This window comes from Myiozetetes cayanensis, unplaced genomic scaffold, assembly GCF_022539395.1.
Source record: "Myiozetetes cayanensis isolate MyiCay16 unplaced genomic scaffold, myiCay2020 scf4, whole genome shotgun sequence".
In the NCBI taxonomy this organism is placed as follows: Eukaryota; Metazoa; Chordata; class Aves; order Passeriformes; family Tyrannidae; genus Myiozetetes; species Myiozetetes cayanensis.
The window spans coordinates 13,775,856-13,795,773 of record NW_026087631.1 but is presented as its reverse complement, the minus strand read 5'-3'; the positions used below and the strand labels follow the sequence as shown (position 1 = coordinate 13,795,773).

Below are 19,918 nucleotides of genomic sequence, written 5' to 3'. Positions count from 1 at the left end.
AACCACTGAACTTGTAATATATTTGATTCACCATTACTAGAAACACTGACTGAAACTCTGTTGCAAAGGAAGCCAATTTCTCACTTCTCCTTACACCATTTCTCACTTCTCCTCCCCCTCCCCCCGCCCCTTTTAATTTTTTGGAAGTAGATTTAATGTTTAGCTACTTAGAAGACAAGTTACTAAATCTCATTGCTAAACCAGAACAGCTTTCTTAGGTTTATTCCCCTTGAATCCTGATAACTGGTGCTGGTGGAGTGTTGTTGGTTTTGATCTTGAAAGTGGATCATTGTCTGAGAGAGGCCTGCTAAGTGGCATAGCATTGTTCTGTACTCACAGTGGAGCAGCAGACCTCAAGCTTTCTTCACAGTGGTAGCACAGCCTGTCATGAGTGAGGTCTTATCATGCTTGAGATGTGATAGGAAAAGCTTTTTTCAGTCTGTAATGCCATTTAAGAAATAGAAGAATGTCATGGTACAGTGATGTGGGAGGAAGAACAGGGGTTACATGCTGATGTCCTGCTGAGGGGCCATGACCACCTTCAGGTTGGGTCTTCCTACCTGCTCTCTCCAGCACAGGGCCTCTCAGATCAGCACTGGCAGCTGTGTACCAGGAACACTGACAGATGGTCACCAGTGCTCAGCAGCTGCTGGAGGAAAATGCATAGAGCGAGGGGTTGAAGGTGGGCTGGAGCAATAAAGGGAGTGGCATGCACCATCGAGAGGCCTCTTAAACAAAGCGCATGCATGTGTGCTAAGAGATGTTTGCAAAAATAAAATCTTGGAGCTCTGATTGTTACTACAGTGTTAACTAGCATGCTGCACTATTTGAAACTGCAGGATAAGTTTAGGACAGATTCTAAGATAGACTTCTTGTTCTGCTACACATGCCAGGTTCAAGTTCATATCATCAGACAGTTTTAACTTCTCTATCAGGAGTCTGGACTCAGCAACAGAGCACTGTGACACTTCATTTTGTGCAGATTTGTGCTTCCCAGCACATTGTGTATTGAAGGTTTGTAAGTTCTAAACTGCTCCTGAGGTACACGTTTTGTTTGATTCTTGTTTGAGACCACTTGAACCCTCATCTCTTGCAACTTATCTGGAGGCTAGGGGTCTTGTCTTTTGAGACAATAATCCAGCACAATCTCTTCAAGGTTTTCTTCACATTTCTATAAGAGTTTGGAGATCTTTTTTTTAAAAAAGTCTTGCTTTATACCTGTGTGATGAGCAGCCCTCATATTTCTCTATATAAGGTGATAGATAATATTAAACACATACAGTGTGCCCCTATTAATCATTGTCAGGAAATATAATTGCACAGCCTCTTACTTTTCATTGATTTCCATGAATTACAGACCTGGAGTAAGGCCTCACTTAAACTTCTAAGCATTGAAGCCTCTAGCTGGACAATTCACCTACTCAAATTTTTTACCTTCATTATTGTTGCCTGTGCTACATGGTCTTTAGTCACTTATCTGGACCGGAGATGCTCTTCCCTTCAGAGACTTGCTTTGTTGTAATTCACATAGGAGAACGCACACCTCCTCTATAGACTCAAGCTACTTGGAAATTCAGGTTAGAAAGGGAACAATAGGTCAGAATAGGCATAGTTTTAAAGTAATGCCTTTTAATATAACTAAATGCTTGTAGCTTGTTTCATGTATAATTGAAAACAGTACAGAATCTCCTCAATATTTGAAGATACTAATGGGTCTAAGTGAACTTAAATGAAAGGGAAGTCAGCCTAAAGGGTTTTATGCTTCACTTCTCCATCTGATTTGGTTCCTTGCCATGTTAGATTGCAACAGGTTCAAGACTGTGGCTCACAGTTGTTTTTTTTTCACTGGAGCTGTGTTCCATATCTTCTAGTATGCAGGAGGGATTTGCAGTCCTCTGTAGGAGAACCTTCTTCATATAAAGGCCTGAGTATTACTGACCCCATATCATTGACCTCAACTATATCACTGTAATAAAGAGATATAGTACGCACAGAAGTATGGTGATGCTAATTCTGGGAACTGCCTCCAGTTTAGCATGTCTACATACCCTAGTCCAGACTGTGCTGCACCTGCTCCATCCATGTGCTGTACTGTCCAGCTGCCAGCAATTCTTGGCAGGGAGTCAAGTGTTGGGCTTGGTGCTATGCTAAGCCATAGGTCCTGAGAAGAGTTACATAAATTAACAAAACTCTTCTATTTATTGTGATCATCTTGCACACCAGGCTGCTTCAGAGAGATGGAACTTACTTGCTCAATGCTGTTCTAACTCACACTACAGTGAGAGAATACTGTTCTTTCTAGAATGAGTAAAAAACCCTGTGGTTTCTAGACCAGAGCTGATTGCAGTGGGGCACTCAGGCAGGTCAGAACCATACCCATGCACACCTGACTGCAAAGAATTTCCTAAGCATCTCTTTTTCTTTATTCTCTCAATCATGGAGAGAGAAAAGATCCCTACAGATACTCCTTAAAAGGTTTAGGGTAAAAAGGGCAATACACATTACAGCTCAGTCTTCTCTGCATTTGAGCCAGCAGATACAAGACCAGATTCATAAGCCCTAATTGACAGATGCAGGTCAATTGTATCACGCATATAGTTCCCTATACATAAATTTCCACATTAAAAAAATGGTTGGCTCTGAATGTGTGTAAGCCCCACCTTAGGACTGTACTGATACGGCACTGCTCTTCCCAGGCTACAACTGGCTCATGCTGGCTAAAATTTGTGTCCATTTCTACAAAAGTAGTGAGATATGCTGATGCAGAGGTGGGTGCCTCTGAAAATGAGGCACAGCAGTGTTACCTCTTTCCTACCTTCCCCATTTTATTTTGTTGCTTCTCATCTCTTAATAGTTATTCTGATTGTGGATTAAAAAGGCAGAAAGACTTCAAGGACTTTAATAATAATTAAAAGAGGGATAGGAACAACAAAAAGTTTGGCAGACGGAGAGAACACACTAATCAGAAAAATCTTCCTTACGTTCATAAAATTTATTAAAATTTTTCATAACTTTTAGTTAGGGGAAAAGAGCTTTCAGACAATTTCCATTTTTAGTATTGATATGGGTAATAAGTTTTATTCTGAATTTTAGACACATTTAAACAATTTATTCTTTTACGATTCGACAGGCTTTTAGTGTGTGGCATATTAAATTGAATGTTCACATATGATCTGACATGGAAAGAGTCTTACAATCTGTAAAACAGTATGCCTGTCACCTCTTTTTGACCTCTAATGATGACAGTGATTCAGACCCAGTCTGGGGAGCCATGGTTTTTAAACAGCTCATAAGGAGAGGTACGTACTTCCAGAAGGCATTTAGAGCTCCTAATCTGGATGCTTAACTTTTAGATAGTGAATCTCTCTCCATATCAGATCCATCCTTATGGAGCAGGAGGAAGAAAAGATAGGTTGAGTTGCACAAGTCTATCTGGAAAGATCTGCAGGCTTACAATAGGTAATGATTCGCAGAATTAAGAACTGCAGAGTATTTGCAAGCATAATATATATGAATGTGTTATTCTGATCCTGCAAAAAACCTAAATGTAACTAAAATGTACTGTTTAAATCAATGCATTGAGCTTTAAGTACATAGTGAATAGGCCTATTTGTGATCTTGCATTTCGGTCCTTACAAGGAAGGTATCTTTGCTCAGTCTCTATCATACTCCAAAGAAACTGATAAATGGAATCAGTATCTGGAATGCAGTGAAAAGGAGGAGCTTAATAGCAACTGAAAGCTGAATTTTCCTATTGGTGAAACTAAGGCAAGAGGTGTATGAAGCTTTACAACTGTAATATTGTACATATGCCATATGCTTTGAAAAAGAGTCCTTGTCATTTATAAACAATCTTTCAGAGAAAAATCTACATTTACCTATACAGCAGTTTCCAAGATCTGTCATAATGCTATGCTTTCCTTTTGGTGAGCTCATATGCTGACAACAGTAAAGGAGTAGGTTTTGGAAATAAAAAATCAGCAATGGAATTTGTGGTACTACAAAACTCAAACAAGGAAAGATGAAAAGGAATTTTGTGACAGGAGTAAGAAAATCAAACCAAATTGCTTTGTGCTCTTCTGAATAGAAGTTTATATATGTCTTTTCATGTACTGGATTCACATGTACCACTTAAGTATTTTCTAAAACCAGGTGTTACAAGGAAAGAATCACCTGTACTGAAAAAGCAGATAAAATATTTGTAGTGAGTTTTAAGGTAAATTAAGATGTGGAAATGGAGTATTCCATGGTATCATCATTTGCTGTTTGCTTTAAAAACAAAGAAAGAAATCCCAAATAATTTTGCAGGTTGTTACAGAACACCACTGATGGGGACAGTCCTGCTGCATCTCACAGTTGCATAAAGCCGTTGCAAGAATTTAGTAAGTTTAGGCTCCTGAGTCCTAGTGTGTAAAAGAAATTGAGAGGTCAAAGATGATGACTGGTCTTTCATCACAACACAAATAGCCAGCTCAGTACTTATTGCTGGAACTTAATTCGAATTGAAAGATTGACATGAATTTTCAAAATGGAGCTTTGAAAATTCTTAAAAAAGTTCTTAAAAAATCCTATTGTGCAATTCAGAGGAGAAGAAAAATGTGTCTTACAAAAGATGTTGTAAACAATGACAGAGCTAATTCAAGCTGACAGGACAAATGGGAATGTAATCAAGCTACAGCAAGTGTATTTCACATTCAGTGCCAGGAAAAGTATTCTAAATTAAACACACACAAAAAAAAAGAGAGAAAAAAGAATACTAAAACTGTACTATAAAAATTCCAATATTATTAATCACTACTTCTAAACCTGCCAGCAGTGTAAAGCAGGTGGCCACATGACCATTCACAATCTCATCTAGTTAAGGACTGGACGAGAAAAGTATTAGCACTATATAATATCCAACTTTTCTTTTGGAAATGAACTTCATAAAAACAAAAGCAGAACTGCAAATACTATGCATACTGCTTGTTACTTCCAGTCACAAAATACCACAGTCTGTAAATAAGGCACACCAAAGGCATGCAATTGTCCTGCTCTAGGTGGGAAAATACTGCAAAGTCATAATCTTTCTCAAGGACATAAAAAGTGTTGGAGAAATTCTTGACCTTTTCATAAATGTGCAGTGCCTCTGGATGTCACTTACATTCATCAGTTATACATTTGTAGCACCAGAAAAAGGAGATCCTTTAATTTAAATGGACATAAAATTTCTACTGTTTTTCAGATTATGTATTTGGTTTGGGGAATTACTGTTGCTGGAGAGAACAGCTCTTCTGTCTTGTCCAGTGAGGCTCTGCCATGACGTCCTGCATTACTCTTTCCTGCCTGTTCTTACTGACCAGAACTCACAGCGTCTCATGGAGCAATCTGCATTTCCTTTAACGTGCAAGTTAGTTACTTCTAGGCAGACATAGCATTCCTTGGAAAGAGTCAGACAAGTCTACTTGTTTAGGTACAGTGTCACTCTTGTCTGTAAATCGGGGGAGGGGCAGACTGGACTAGCATATTTCATAAATAGCAAGTACTAAAAAATATTTCATAAAGTCAAATAATTTCCTAACTAGGAATTGTGAATGCAAGTTGCATATGCTGAGCATTTAAGCTTACCTAGTTTTGTTACTATGGAATATAAACCAGGAGAAAAACCAGTCAGAGCCTTTTCACAAGTGCCTACACTATGCTTTGTGTTTTGGTTTGTTTGGGGTTTTTTAACAATAAAAGTTGGAGACCGCTTTTTTTGTGCATGAAAGTAAAGTAGTACTGTACCAGAGTGCCATAACTCCTATCTACCACTGGTTGTTTACAAGAATTTTTGGAAATATTGCTAAAAGTGTTTTGCTAAGCTTGACTGCATAGCAGGAACCGTGGGGATTACCCAAACATAATGTATACAGAACACTGTGCTGCTATCACACAATTGCATATACTGCAAGTCTGTGTGTCAGTCATTCACTCCAGAAACATTAAACACAATGAAGAAAGTGAAGAAACTAACAACCTAACACTTTCAAAACCCAAAGAGCATTATTAGGAGACTTCAGGCTTGAAAGTGATGCTTTTGATCCGGACACACTTACCTGGCATAACTGTGAGACTCTGAATAGATAAGCAGGAATTTTGCCTGTGCTTCTTGCATGCCAGTAGCTTTACAAATAGTCAGTTTAAAAGATCATTGCCACGGGCATTGCTTAAATAATTTTATATACATAAGTATATATGTATAATCTATGTCTGTGTGTGCGTAACAATGCATGGTAAACAAAAGCCCTAAGATCACTGAAAAATCCCCATAGATTACTTCATGATTTATTTTCTAGGATGAAGTATATTTTTAATTAATCACTTCAGAAACTGAAGCTGTCAGTGACCTTTTAAAATTACTACACAGATACAGCACACTTTTAGATTAATATTGATTTTTTCCCCCTCCACTGCAAGCAAAGTTTAGACAATTAGCTTTCATACTAAGAAATAATTATTAAGCTTCACTTTTTTTTTTCTTAAAAGTTTATAATTAAGCCTTTTGATTGTGAGCTTTTTTTTTTTGGTTGTTAAGTCCAAGTAACCAAGTAACTATGTGCAGAAATTAACCTTTTTATTATATTATGTACTTTTGTAGTAAAGCTTGTTTGAAGTGCATGAATAAAAAGTTAGTGAAATTACAGGAAGAACAATCTAATATAGCAATAATAGGTGCATTCACTGTGCATCTGAGAGGAGGAGGGGGGAAAAAAGAAGAGTTTTCACTCATTTTGGCCTAAAATGTATTCAGGTTTCCAGGATTCTGACATCAGAACCCAGATAACACTGGCTAGAACCATAGGGCTTTACAATAAAAGCTAAAATATTGACCATATGATGGCAAAAAGTCTTTATTTGCAGTTAACTTATTCTCTTCTAGCTACTCTCTGATGAAGTTGGTGGTGCTGTGGAGGATGATCTCCTTCTTCTTGACAAAGATCGTGACCGTTCAGCACTGTAGGCAACATGCTTATCATAATTTTGTATCTGAGCCTCGAGGAATTCCCTCTGTTGCTGGCTGATTGTCTGGCTAATCAGTCCAGGGAGAGCTTGAATGCTACCAATTAAAGTTTCCAGTTTAGTTTCCAGAGTAACAATTCTCTTCTCAAAATCTTCGCTTCTTTCATTTAAGTCAGAAATCATGTCATACATGATGTTTTGAGTCTGAAAGTAGAAGGATGTAAATAAAGGTTTAGAGAGACCTTACAAGTATTGCAACAAGTAGCACAACTCTAGAAGGCTTTGCAAATGTTTTGCACTTCACAAAAAAAAAGGATATGAGTTTTATAATAATATCTAGTCTTGTGACATAATTTTCCTTGTAGATTAAACTACAGTAAAATAAACTTCCAACTAAATCTGTTGAGCAGAAATGCCATATATTTTGAGTAGCATTTTAAATGTCAAAGTCCAAATGAATTAAAGGAAAGACCAGACACTTTTTTGAAATTCAGGTGCTTGGCAGTGCACCAGGCTAAGCTTTCTGAGCAGTCAGTTGTGTAAGTACCAGCAGACTGATAGCTCCATAGCTGTGCTTCATCTTTGACTGTTCTTGACTCTGGTTTTAAACACATTCTTCTAAGCAGAACACAAATGTTATTCATTTATTCTCTCCTTAAACTGAGCAGGTTTTCTTGAATTGGCAGCAGGAGTAGCTGGGTGGATTGTTTTTGAAAGGTAGTGCAAGGAGTAGAAATTCAATTATATGCTTTGTATTTTCTACATTTCTCAATCTATCTTCCCTCTAAAAAACACTGGTTACAGCAAGTATATAGAGCGTACTTTAAAATGCCACAGTGGTGAGTAAAAACATAGTCTGAAATGTGTTATTTCAGTAAAGTGTTGCAGTTGGTTAAAAATAATGACTGAATTTCTGCCTCTTATAGATTGAGACTTCGGCTTAATTAAACCAGAATTAAAACTCGATGTAATTCTGTAGTCAAACTTGTTGAAGTTTATAAAACATCCAAAGGGAAGAAAATTAATTGAATGACTGACTGCCTGAAGTGTAAAGCACTTCAGTATCACGTGAGTGTTGATAACACACTTCTCTGCCTTCTCTAGCATAAACCTTAAAAGAAAAATAGTCTACAATAAATAGTATTAGTTGCCAGAAGCATTAGAATGAATTGTATTTTCACAAACTGAAGTGTCAGGTGGTACTGCATAGCAAGAGAGTAATGAAAACTGAAGAGTTTAATCTCTGCTTTGATGCACTTTAATTTGAGAAGGATTTTGATGTAAATGAAAAGAAACCCTTAGAAAGAGCCTTTTAATGCCGCTAATGTAGCTTCGTATTAAGTCCACAGTAACTGTTAAATATTGAGGTCTAATGAGAAATCTGAAAAACTATCAGCTCGTACCTTTAGCTGTCTAGTTATTATTTTATATTAATGACAAATTCCAGTAACAATAAACAAGAGCTTGCAACTGAATAGCCTCTTTTACCTCAAAACAAATGATTTTAAAAAGATTAATAACGTCTTATGATGTATTGGCAAAGTAGGCAGCTATTATTCATTACAAAAACTTAAATAAATGCAGACTTAAACTTATTGAAAGTCACTGCTACGTAAGACAACAGGAATAGAAAAGCTCTAATTCCAATCTAGGTAGGGGCTGTGTACCATGGTCCCTATCACAGCACAGTCACTATCACCAGATGGCAAATCTCTTTACTACACAGTACTACACCACTACAACCCACTCACAGTTCAGCATTTACCATGACCACTGCAGTCACTTCAGGAGCTCTTAGGATCAGCCTCTCAATTGTGAAGTCTTTTTCAAATGTACAAAAAAATAAATAAATACAGTGCATTCAAACTTTGGTCAGAACTATAAATAAGATATTTCATTCAGTAGGTGCTACCACAAAATACACACATATTTTCATTTGCTACAAATAACAACCTTGTTAGCAATATTTGTATGTATAATGCATAGCATTTTCACTTACAAACTCTTAACTTTTACAGGATGAATGTCAAAACAACAGTAACTGGCTACTAACCTTTGCCAGGTCCACCAAAGTGTTGGCTTGATCGTTCAGTTTCCTTTGTTCCATTTTTACACTTCTTAATCTAAAAAGCAGAATTTTAAGTCAGATATTTTTTGTATGTTGCCACACTAGGATTTCTAAAGAGCATGCACAAACTTACAGGAGCAAATAATTGCACGGACAATGCCTTGACTACTTTGTGTAGGGTCAGAATTGTGCCTGCTACAATGAGAAGCATGCTTCTTCAACACCGCAAAAAAGGAAAGAGCAAGGAAATGTGATGTCCTTGAGAATACCATTTGCCATGGTCAAAGTTGAATTCAAAAAAAGGAGATAACAGTTTATCCAGACTATATGAAAGCCAAAACACTCTTCAAAGCCTCAGTGTCATTTTAAGTAGATATAGGAAGAAACATAGAACAACTGTTTTTTGGTCATTATTGTTGTCAGTAATCAAGAATCTTCCCATGCCTACAAGACCAGATACAGGTATTAACCCTGTTCTGTCAGAAATGGATTGGGTTAGCAGGTGTTTTAACCTGATGGAAATACAGTGATAAGTGAGTTTCTCCTTACTTTAAACAGAACTTCCATCTGACCAGAAGCCAAGTAACCAACACACTTGCCAATACATTTGATTTTCTTAGATAATATGTGAATCTAAATATGATTACATTTTAAATTTACATTAAGCATTCCTTTTCAAAGCACAATTTAAACAACAACACTGAAAAACTATGAAAGAAGCAGCAAGGGTATATTTTTTTCTTTGATGAGTACCCATCTGCATTATTATTAGTTATGCGCATCCTTTGAAAGATATCAATACGTGACCTTTCCCATGTGTTCCCTGATACAAAGCCCATATTCTCCAAATTAACTATCAGAGGAGTGGTTTGTAGATGTGATTTCCACAAATAAACAATTTCTCCCTTAAGTACAAGTCATTTGTTCAGCATTTCAGAACAGACAAATACTTGGACTTTCAATGACTTTTCTGGTGGTTGTTCTAAGCAGGAAATAGCATTTTTCAAAAACAACATATAATTTTACAAACAGTGTGTGATAAGATCCCATTTCAGTCTACTAGGATGTCAAAGACCAACCAAGATAACAATTGGGTTAGCTGTCAAATAAAAGCAAGTTTGGCAGCAGGTGAGTTGCCAATGCATTCTCTGCCCATTTCTCAGTGATGGTATTACTTTGAAAGTTAGTTTAAAGAAAGCCTTCTTGAAGATATTCCAAAATCAGAAAGTTTCTGCTCATATCTTTAGTTTACAAGCATTTCCTTTCATATCTAGACTAACTGCCATGAGAAAATAACTTGTGGAGAGAGAAATATCATTTAAAAATATATTTTTTAAATAAATGGAAATAACTGTTAAGGTAGAAATGAACTGTTCACATAAAACTTGCATTCCAATGGCATGTTACTTCAATGTCATATGCTCTTCTTCCCCTGGAAGCTTCTTTCAGAGCACAACATAAATGCAAAGTGTAGGAATGGTGCTTTCAGAGGTTATAATATAGAGTTTTTCTAAAGCAAAAATTACTGAGGAGTCTCCAAGGCATGGAATTGCATCATTACAGTCTCAGAACAGAAAAATTACTCAAAGGTGAGCACATAAGGATTTGACTGGAGAATGACAACCCCAGTGTTTTGGTGAGCATCTCTCAAATAATTTGCAGAACACGTGTTTTTTGCTTTTCTTAAGATTTGTTGACTCATTTGTTTGACATTTTAATTTTCAAATTTCAGGAAATCCATTGTTATTGTAGTAATATAAGTATAAGTTGACAACAACATGATAATTCTCCACGGTAACGAACCCAACACCTATCACAGGCTGTAAGAACTTATAGGTAATGGCAAGTCTTTAGCTGCAGCAGCCAGATTTAAAGAAAACCATCAGACTTTCACTCTTGAATTCATTAAGAGAAAATTTTGATTTTATGAACATCACTTATCACAGAAAAAGATCATGATTCTGGATCGCGTTTCCATGGTAGCAATCAGACCACTGAAGTTCACAAATAAAAACTCTATTTTTTGCATGCAGACAGTGGTAAATTCTGCAAATTTAGAAAGGAACAGCTTATACAACTTACTTCCGAGCTCTATTTTCATTTTGTTGAAAATAAAAAGACAAAACAAAAGAAAACAAAGTGTAAAAAATACTAAAACAACCAAATGAGCACAGTGGGCTCGATTCAGCAGGGGGAAAGTCCTAGAGGGTGCTACTTCTTTCAGTCATAGCTGCCTGAAGAGTCTAATTTACTTGCATTCATGGTGAAGCAACTTCCACTGTCTTCAAACCTTCCAACTGACTATCATCTAAAGATTTTCTTATTCATACATTACATAACATGCCTTTTAATGTTACCATTTAGATGATTACACATTCATGTTATCTAGTGTGCATGAGAAGCAAAAAAAACCCAGACCAGCTGAAGGAATTTTGGAGTTGTGACCATGACTTTGAGGCTGTTACCATGATCTGCTCTGGTTTCCCTTATAAAACTGGCCCTGCAGTGTCACTCCTTTTATTTCTGTCTCCAATAAAATGGTTGGAAAGGTGAAGGAGGGGGACCAAAAAAAACTTAAGAATCCAGACAGAAAGACAGAAAACCATAAGTCAAAATGTTCAAAGATGCAAAGGGATAAAATATTAATTTGCATCCATCTACTCAGCCACAGCAGAAACGAAGTAAACTGCTAGAGCAATGTTTTCATCCACAGTGCATCCTTCAGCATATTTAGAAAACTATCTTTTGTTCATCTGTTTGTTTTCTTAAATACAACAGTTTTGGGGCTAATGTCCAAAGTGTTAAAGGAAAGAGGGAAGTGATTAACATAGCTGTTCAAAGTCTAGCTGTCACAGATACAAAAAACTACTGCTGCCACCTTCTTCACTCCACCTAATCAATTAATTCTTAATGGAAGTGCAGAACAGCACTTTACATCCTGCAGAGCTCCTGAATGGTATATAAAGCTGGAGATCGAGCCTGCTGTGCTTCTTAGATTCTTCTCCGAACATATGTGTGCATACACACACAGACACACAGGCAGAAACACGCACAGACAAAATAAATAGCCAAGTTAGAATGTTAAGGAATAACCATTGCAATCAAGGATTCAAGCCCAGCAAAGGATGCACAGGACATGCCACCCTCTCTCCCAGAACCCCTGACACTCCACTCCACCTCCCAGTCCTTTAAGCTAGACCAAACTGGGAAAACATACTTTTTACATCCACATAAAAATGCCTCAACTTCCATTGAATTTTTATTTCTTGAAGTATTTCCACTATAGCACAGTAGCATTTAATCCTGGAAGTTTGCTAAATATAACAGTAATCAAGGTTTATAGAATACTTCATACCTTAAGCTTAGCTACCCATTGCTTTAAAAGATTGCTATGAAACAGGGAAAGAACAAGTTAGCCTAAATATACTAATATGAAATTTGTTAACCTGGTCTTTCCTTCCTGTTTTTCCTGCAAGATAACACATAGATGTTAATTTCATGATGGATGCTTCTATCTCTTCTCTAGTTGGCTTAGACACAGACCTACACTAAAAAGTTATCAAACCATGAGTTTGAAATTAAATTTACTTAATTTATCTACATCTCCCCTGTATTTCATGGGAACTAATTTCATAGGCTGCACAAATGGCTGTCACAAGCTGGATGGGGACAACAGAACGGACAAATAGGTCCTGACCATTCCTCAAGAAGAATCCTGGTTCCTGGAGACAAAAGTCTCTCTTTTTTTTGTTTGTTTTTTCCTCCTATGTAGTTCAAAGAAGAGTAATTGAACCACTGTGCAATTCTGATGATTTTTATGTGCTTTATGACAAGAATGTACTACAAATGTTAGATAAATATTTATAGTCCAGCAATACCATGGTACAGCTTAATCCTACTACTGGTTGTAGGTCTCAGGCTCATTTTCACTTCCTCAGGTAGAGGGGAAGAACTCATTTCAATAATGCCAGAGGTGCTGAAAGGTCTGTTGACATATACTCCCATTTTCTAGAACAGATGTCAGCAGTCATAGTTGACATACCAACATTTGATCTTATGCACTGAGAATACATAGTGGGGAGATGGAGAGACAGAACTAAATTCTGTTGGGCTGTGCAATGATGCTGGATGAATATACTTTTCATTAAACACTATATACGCATTCATGGGCTCTCTTCTATCACATCATTCTGATTTTAAAATATTAAAACACCTACTACAAAGAAAATGGTTTTTATTCTCTTCTGTCTATTGTAGCTTGAATCTTACTACCTGTAACCAAATGAATAACAAAAAAGTATAGTTTTAGTGGCAAAGAACAAAAAAAGTCTTAGATAATTCAAGAAGCATGGGAAACTTCTTAAAAAACATTAACAAGTCTATATGGCGATAAACAGCCAGTATACCTTTTATTTATTGCAGGCAGGTAACATAGTAAAACCTTATCTTTGCCTTATTCTTATGAGAAAAATCAGCAATATTCTATGAAGGGAAGGGAATGGTGGGGGAAGAGAAAAGAGGGGCAGGATGGGACATGGGTACTTAGAGTAACTATGAAGGAAAAGGAATCTAACAGAGAAAATACCTTGACAGGAAAATCAAAGCAAAATAGTACTTACTGATGAATAGCTTGCAAGAATTTGCGCTGATGTTTCCTTACTTTTGCATGGTCTATCTTTTTAACCAGCTTTGTGTTTTTATAAATTAACCATGTTTCCCTGAGTACATTGGCCGCTGCATTTTTCACCTGTTTAATAAAAGAAAAACACCAAGCTGACAAAAACAGTACTGTGTTATGTTTCCACTTTTCTGGTGTAACCTCTTTCTAAAGCTCTTAATGTGCCACCTTAACTGTGGGAAGCAGGTACATCAAGAAGGTGCAGCAGTGAGGGGAGCAAGAAGTAACTGGATTAAGGGGACTGCTGAGTGATTTCCTTATTACTTATAGATGTGATATTGGGATCAAATCTTTTTACACCCCAGAATAATTTTTCCCTCTTCAAAGACTTAGCACTGTTCGGTGATTAAGGCAATATAAATTACAGCAAAGAAATACTAATGCATTATCTGTATGCTAAATAAGGGTATTTAATAGGACCATAACATTTCTCTCTTTCTTGTTCTGTGGTTAGTACCTCCTAATTCTTTTAGGAATACAATAGCCTTTTAAGCTTCCAGAGTTGTTTAAACAGGTTAGGGTGTTTTTTTCCTTTGGTGTTTTTTTTTTGGTTGGTTGGTTTTTTTACATTTATCTTGTTTCATTTTTATCATTCTCTGAGGAGATGAAAAAATACGTTGTCAATGAAAGCAGACAGAGTTACATTTCTTAAGTGATTTCACTTTTTTTTTTTTTAATGTGGCTTTCTATAAAATGTTAAAGGTAAGAGTACCTACATTTCTTTTTTAGGCCCTCCAAAATTTTCAATAATGCTTGAAAACAACAGAAAAATAATTTCAATGAAATGTTGATTAATGACTACGTTATTTGCAAAGGAAAAATGTCTTTATTATTTGCCTTTATTTTCTCTCTCTCCAGCTTTACATCTTTCCAGTCACTGCAGTGTCAGAGGTAAGTCAGTGTCTACGTAAAGGCACTGCAGGAATGTCACACAATAGCTCTTCCCAGCAAGAGGTCCCCACCTGGTTCCTGTAAGTGCTGGAGAACCTTGGTCCTCTCTTTAGTGGGAGCACACTCATGTTTTAGAGAACTCTTCATAATCTCTACTGAGCCCTTGCACTTCCACAAGGTATTGCTATCTCCAGGCTGTGAGGAAAGCTCTCTAGCACCTGCACAACCACTTGTTGTATGTACCTCTCAGATTTGTTCAGTTGGTTTGCTTTCTACGTGCTTCAAGTTTCATGAGTTTGAAGCTACCGAAGTACAACTTGGACAAAGTATTAGACTGATATTTAGATTTATACGAAGAACAGATGAACAAAATACACTTTAAAAGTCACGAATGAACACCAGACTCAAAATATGGCCAATCTCCACAAAACCTTTTTTTCTCCTGAAAGACATTTTGAGCTCAGCTTCCAGATTACACTAGAAGAGTGACTGTGTTAGGACGGGACAAATTGTGTTTTGCAGTCTAGTATCAAGACCTTAACTGACTGTAGTAGGAGCGTAACTCAACAAGATCAGCAAAACACCTCATGTCAGACACACTTTATACCTACAGAACTACCTTCCCACCCATCCTTAGGCTTTCCCCACTGTCACTGCTCAGAGGAGATCCAGGCTGCTAGTGGTAACCAGCACAGAAATCAGATAGCCAGCACAACCAGAACAGTGTGCTGAGAAACACAGCATGTGGAGACATGGCACAGCTCTCCACAGCACTGAGGGAGCCGTGCTGAGGCAGCCACCCTCCTCCTCACCCGGAGCACAACTGTTGTCTCCATCTCAGGCACTGACATCCCTCTGCACCCACAGTAAGGAGAAACTCTGCATGAGTCACTGTTGTGGGTACCTTTGTCTCCACATTGGCTCTTCTCAACAATGAAGATTAAACAAGTTGAGTGGACTGTGCAGCTACTACTCATTTTCTTGTTCTCTCAACACTGACCTGTCTTATTTAAGTAAAGAAGGATTTCTACTGCCTTGTTTGATGTATTTTTTTCATTTAAAATATTTTTATAAATACTAATGATTTCTATTTTTTAAAAAAATAATCTCTTCTAAAAATATTATATACAAATATCTTCTAGGGCCCTGTAGTACTATGGGGTGCTAAATAAGCCCTGCGTTGAATACAAAAAACAACTGGAACGATTGTCTTCCTCACAAACCCTGAACATATGGTTTGCTTAGAACATCTCTCATAGCTTGAAATTCCTAGATTTATCGGACATTTAATCTATTTTAGATTTAAAAAAAATTATATTCTTTTCATATGCCACACAAAAGGTTTTAATTTAATATAATAGTCTAGTTTCACTTAACTGCTGGTTACACCAGTTATCTTCCAGCTACAAGGAATTTCTACTGAATATTCAAATCCTCAAAAGTTTCTGAGAACTTGAAGTTGCCCTCAATTCAGAGAAAAACTCAAGGCATTCAATTTCTAACTTTCAAAATCCCACTCACGAGAAGTTCAGCAGGAGAACCAAGCAGGAGACTGCTTAAAACAAATGCAGAAATAAATTAGTACACATTTCCTTTTCAGTTGTGAATATAAAGTGTGACTTACTCTTTTAGTTAGCTGGGTGTCCATCATGAAATTATGCACATGTTTTTCAGCTTTGGTAAGTTCTAACTTCCTTGCCACCACAGCTACCACCAGTGCAGTGCACCCAGCACCCTGGAAACAATAAAACAAACCCCCAAGGTGTTACTACTGTGTTTTGCAGACTTTTGAGAGCAAGTTTCTCCTTTGCTGTAGAGGTATGGTGGGCATCAGGTGATTCATCCCTGGTAAATACAGTGAACATGCTACAGCTATTTTGTTTCATAGTAATATGAAAAGTCAGTAATTACAGGCTGATAAATTGTCAAAGCACCAAAATAATTAGTGAGCAACACTGTTTAAAAGTTCTGCCTTTTTTTTTTCTGCAGGGGTTGAAAATTTGAACACGTCCCATTTCTAATGCGTAAACAAAGGGGGTGATCAAAACAGCTTTTAAAACCCAGAATATTAGTAAATAAATGTAGGATATCCTGTTCTTAAAAATTTTCTCAAGGTTACAGCAGGTCCTAATGAAGAAATAAGATTAGATTAGTATTTAGCACATACACACATAAAGAAAAGTTTTCATAGGATTTTAGGGCCTAAAAATAATAATAATAAATTAGCACTTAATCACCTTACTGTATTTTCCTGTTGTTTCATAAGTCCTTCCATGATCTTTTTCCCATACTATTTTTACTTATCTTATTACCCTTTAAAATAGCACACATACATAAGACCATTTATTCAAAACTTGGATGGAGAAAATACCAATTTTCTAATTTATGCTGTCTATATGTATGCACATTCATGTATATACATGGACATGCATGTTCCCAACGGGACAATGCCAGTAGGTGCCTGTCCCTTTGAAAGGACAGTTATCTTTATCAGCATCACAAATTCACAAATTTAAATTTTTTTTTTCCTGAAGTGCTGAGAAGGAAAGGAGTCTAAAATGAGCCAGGTAGTAAGAAGCAGTGTATATTATACACATCTAGAGGTATAATTACTTTGCATTATTTATAAATTCTGCTGCCCTAGTATTTATTTTTTTACAAACAAATTTTTACAAGTTGTTCTTAAAAAGGTATAAAAATCTCATTGAATATACAAGGCTGTGTTTAACCTGCTGATTCAGTCCAATCTAGTTGTCATTGCACTTGCGTCAGTTACACTCCAATATAAAGCAATCTCTCACTGCACATTGAGGTCTACCACATTTTCATTCTCAGAGCTTTCTTCTACTCATTCTGTATTTCTCCCAAAAATCTATTTTCTCTCTGTCTACCACCTCTATAACTGCCTTACTGTCTCCAGAAAATACAGAGGAAATCTCTTAATCTAGCTTCCAAAATACAAAATCCATTAACAAACACTTAAAGACTGCAAAATAATTAACTCATTGGAAACCTTTATTCACGTAGTGTTCTCAAAAAAATGAATCTTGTCTCTCTGTGTACTTACTGAGGCACACAATGAATTTTGTGAAAGCCTCCAATTAATTATTTCTCTATTCTCCTGGTAGATTGTTCCAAGAAATCCATCTGCTCCCTCACAAGCACCTAATTCTCTGCAATCAGTTGTCACCTACCAAGGCTTCTTGACACAACAGCTCTCAGCATTCCCTCAGATGAGTCCCTTGTAATTTTCCTGCATTTCCTGCTTCTCTCCTGTCCTCAATACTAAGCCTTCCAGCTTAGCAGTTCTCTCCCTCTGTTCTCTAATCCTGTGTAAATAGAATTTCATGGCAAGTTACCTGAAGTCTTGCTCGCTCCATGAGACAAGTCAAAATGGGGCTAAAAGTTCCTTTGCTTCTCCGGTTCCCATTAATAGTTAAAAAGGAAGAAGACAGCCCAAGTGGCTCAAGGCTAAGCACTGCAGAAATCCATCCAGCCTTCTGAGAACAGCACTAGGCAGGACATGCTCTAACATATGCGCTACCTCCCTGGGAAACAGACAGCACACTTTAGGTCTTCTTCCTATCACAGGAAATGCTAATAGGCAGAAGACTTCTCTGTGTGCAAATAAATGAATAAATTATCCCATACAATACCAAGAAAATGAAGACCAAAGCAGATACCTTTTGGTCCAGTATGCCAGGAGAATCAAGGCCAGATGCTGATTTAATGACATAACTGGAGTTCTGCATACTCACAGTAAGAGTGCTAAAACGGAGTGGCTTATTAGTACAGACCCCACTGGCACAAAACAGCTGTTTATGCAAATTAAGTAGGGGAATGAAATACTGGAGCATCCTTTCCCAGTCCTCCTCAAAAAGGCTAGAGGAATGAATAGCAAAAGGAGTTTGCTTTGAGGTGAAGGTGTTCCAGATTGTGTGATTAACTCTCCTCCTTTTTCAGAGTGACACAGTTGTAAGGGCCAAACGGTGTTAAAAACTTTATGTCTCACGTGAAATCTACTGCCTGCAGCAGCACAATACTGTCACTGACAAGCTATGACAACCACCGCTGTGGGGTACATGCACTCCTATCTTCCTCATCTCTAGAACAGCTTATTGTGATGGCAAGGCATCCTAGATTCAAGTTAACACTCTTGGTTTTGTGGTATATGATGGGATCTCAGGATATGAAAATGAGCTCCTCTGTATTTCTGCAAAAGTAGGAAGTATTATACTATCTGCATATTTACAGATAGTAAAATTTACATTTTGCAGTATCTTGAAGGAAAAGAAATTACTCTCATAATAGCATACAAAAATTATGGAAATTCCACTTAAATACATGATGCTAGCTAATACTTTATGTTACAGTACTCTTCCACAGTATATATCTCTTCCTAAAGAGTTCAGCATTGCTAAAACTACTAAGAAAGTGAGAATGAATCAAAATTGCAGAAATTAAATAGAAGTGTATATATATACATATATATAGTATATATGTATAAATATTATATAGTGCACCAGCTACTTATTTATTAAAATTACTTAGTATAAGTAAAATCACCATAATAATTATTTCAACTGCAAGAAGCATTTTTTAGACAATAAAATTGTACAAAGTCTTATATTTGATTACTGCATTTTATAATTTCCAACATCATTCCTTTTGTCCTGTTTTGAAGTAAGTAATACAGTAAATCACTGCTTTAAGATCTTGCTTAACATTCAGGGGAATTATATATAATACAAAGAATTTGAAAAAGGCAGGAATGTGTACATTTTTGAGTATCAAAGCAGCAATTAATTCTATTTGGAATTTGTAGTCCTTAGTCAGTCCCCTCTCGACCTCTTGCATTACAGAGTTATTGTAATGCATTTTGACTTCGTAAGCTGCTTGATTTTAAGGGCACTTAGGACAGAAATTATTACAACACATGCAGTGTAAGCAAATTGGTCAAACCAAGGTTAAGGTTTGACTATATTGCTCATTTGGTCCATTTAATGGAAACATGCAATAACAGAATTGACCATCCATTAATTTGATGACCATCAAGTACTCTATGGTCAAGTGTTTGCCAGCAATCACCAGTTTTAAAAGCTGATGTACCTAAATTTTTCTATTTTTCAGAAATCATGTACAAGCTCAGCTAAAGCAGGAGAAGCCCCTAAATATTACTAAAAATAAACTTCCTTAAAACAACAAAATCAGGACTCCACTGATGAGTTGAACAATGCCTATTTCCTATTTGCAAGGTTTGGAAGATGAAGCACATGAATCTCACCCTGAATGCTCAGTAT

At 36.7% G+C, this 19,918-nt stretch overlaps 1 protein-coding gene across 2 annotated transcripts in view; it reads right to left on the bottom strand.

Annotated features, from left to right (window-relative positions):
• Positions 1-2,973: 2,973 nt before the first annotated feature.
• KCNN2 (potassium calcium-activated channel subfamily N member 2) overlaps positions 2,974-19,918 on the bottom strand; it is a 73,840-nt gene continuing 56,895 nt past the window's right edge. The window contains exons 5-8 of one of the 2 annotated variants that reach the window (XM_050330188.1): positions 16,243-16,353; positions 13,669-13,796; positions 9,035-9,104; positions 2,974-7,185 (exon numbers count right to left, since the gene is read on the bottom strand). In XM_050330188.1, coding sequence (XP_050186145.1) covers positions 6,898-7,185; positions 9,035-9,104; positions 13,669-13,796; positions 16,243-16,353 — 597 coding nt within the window. In that variant the 3' untranslated portion in view covers positions 2,974-6,897. Of the gene's footprint in view, positions 7,186-9,034; positions 9,105-11,131; positions 13,797-16,242; positions 16,354-19,918 lie in introns of both variants that reach the window. The other variant, XR_007630640.1, reaches the window with a different exon arrangement.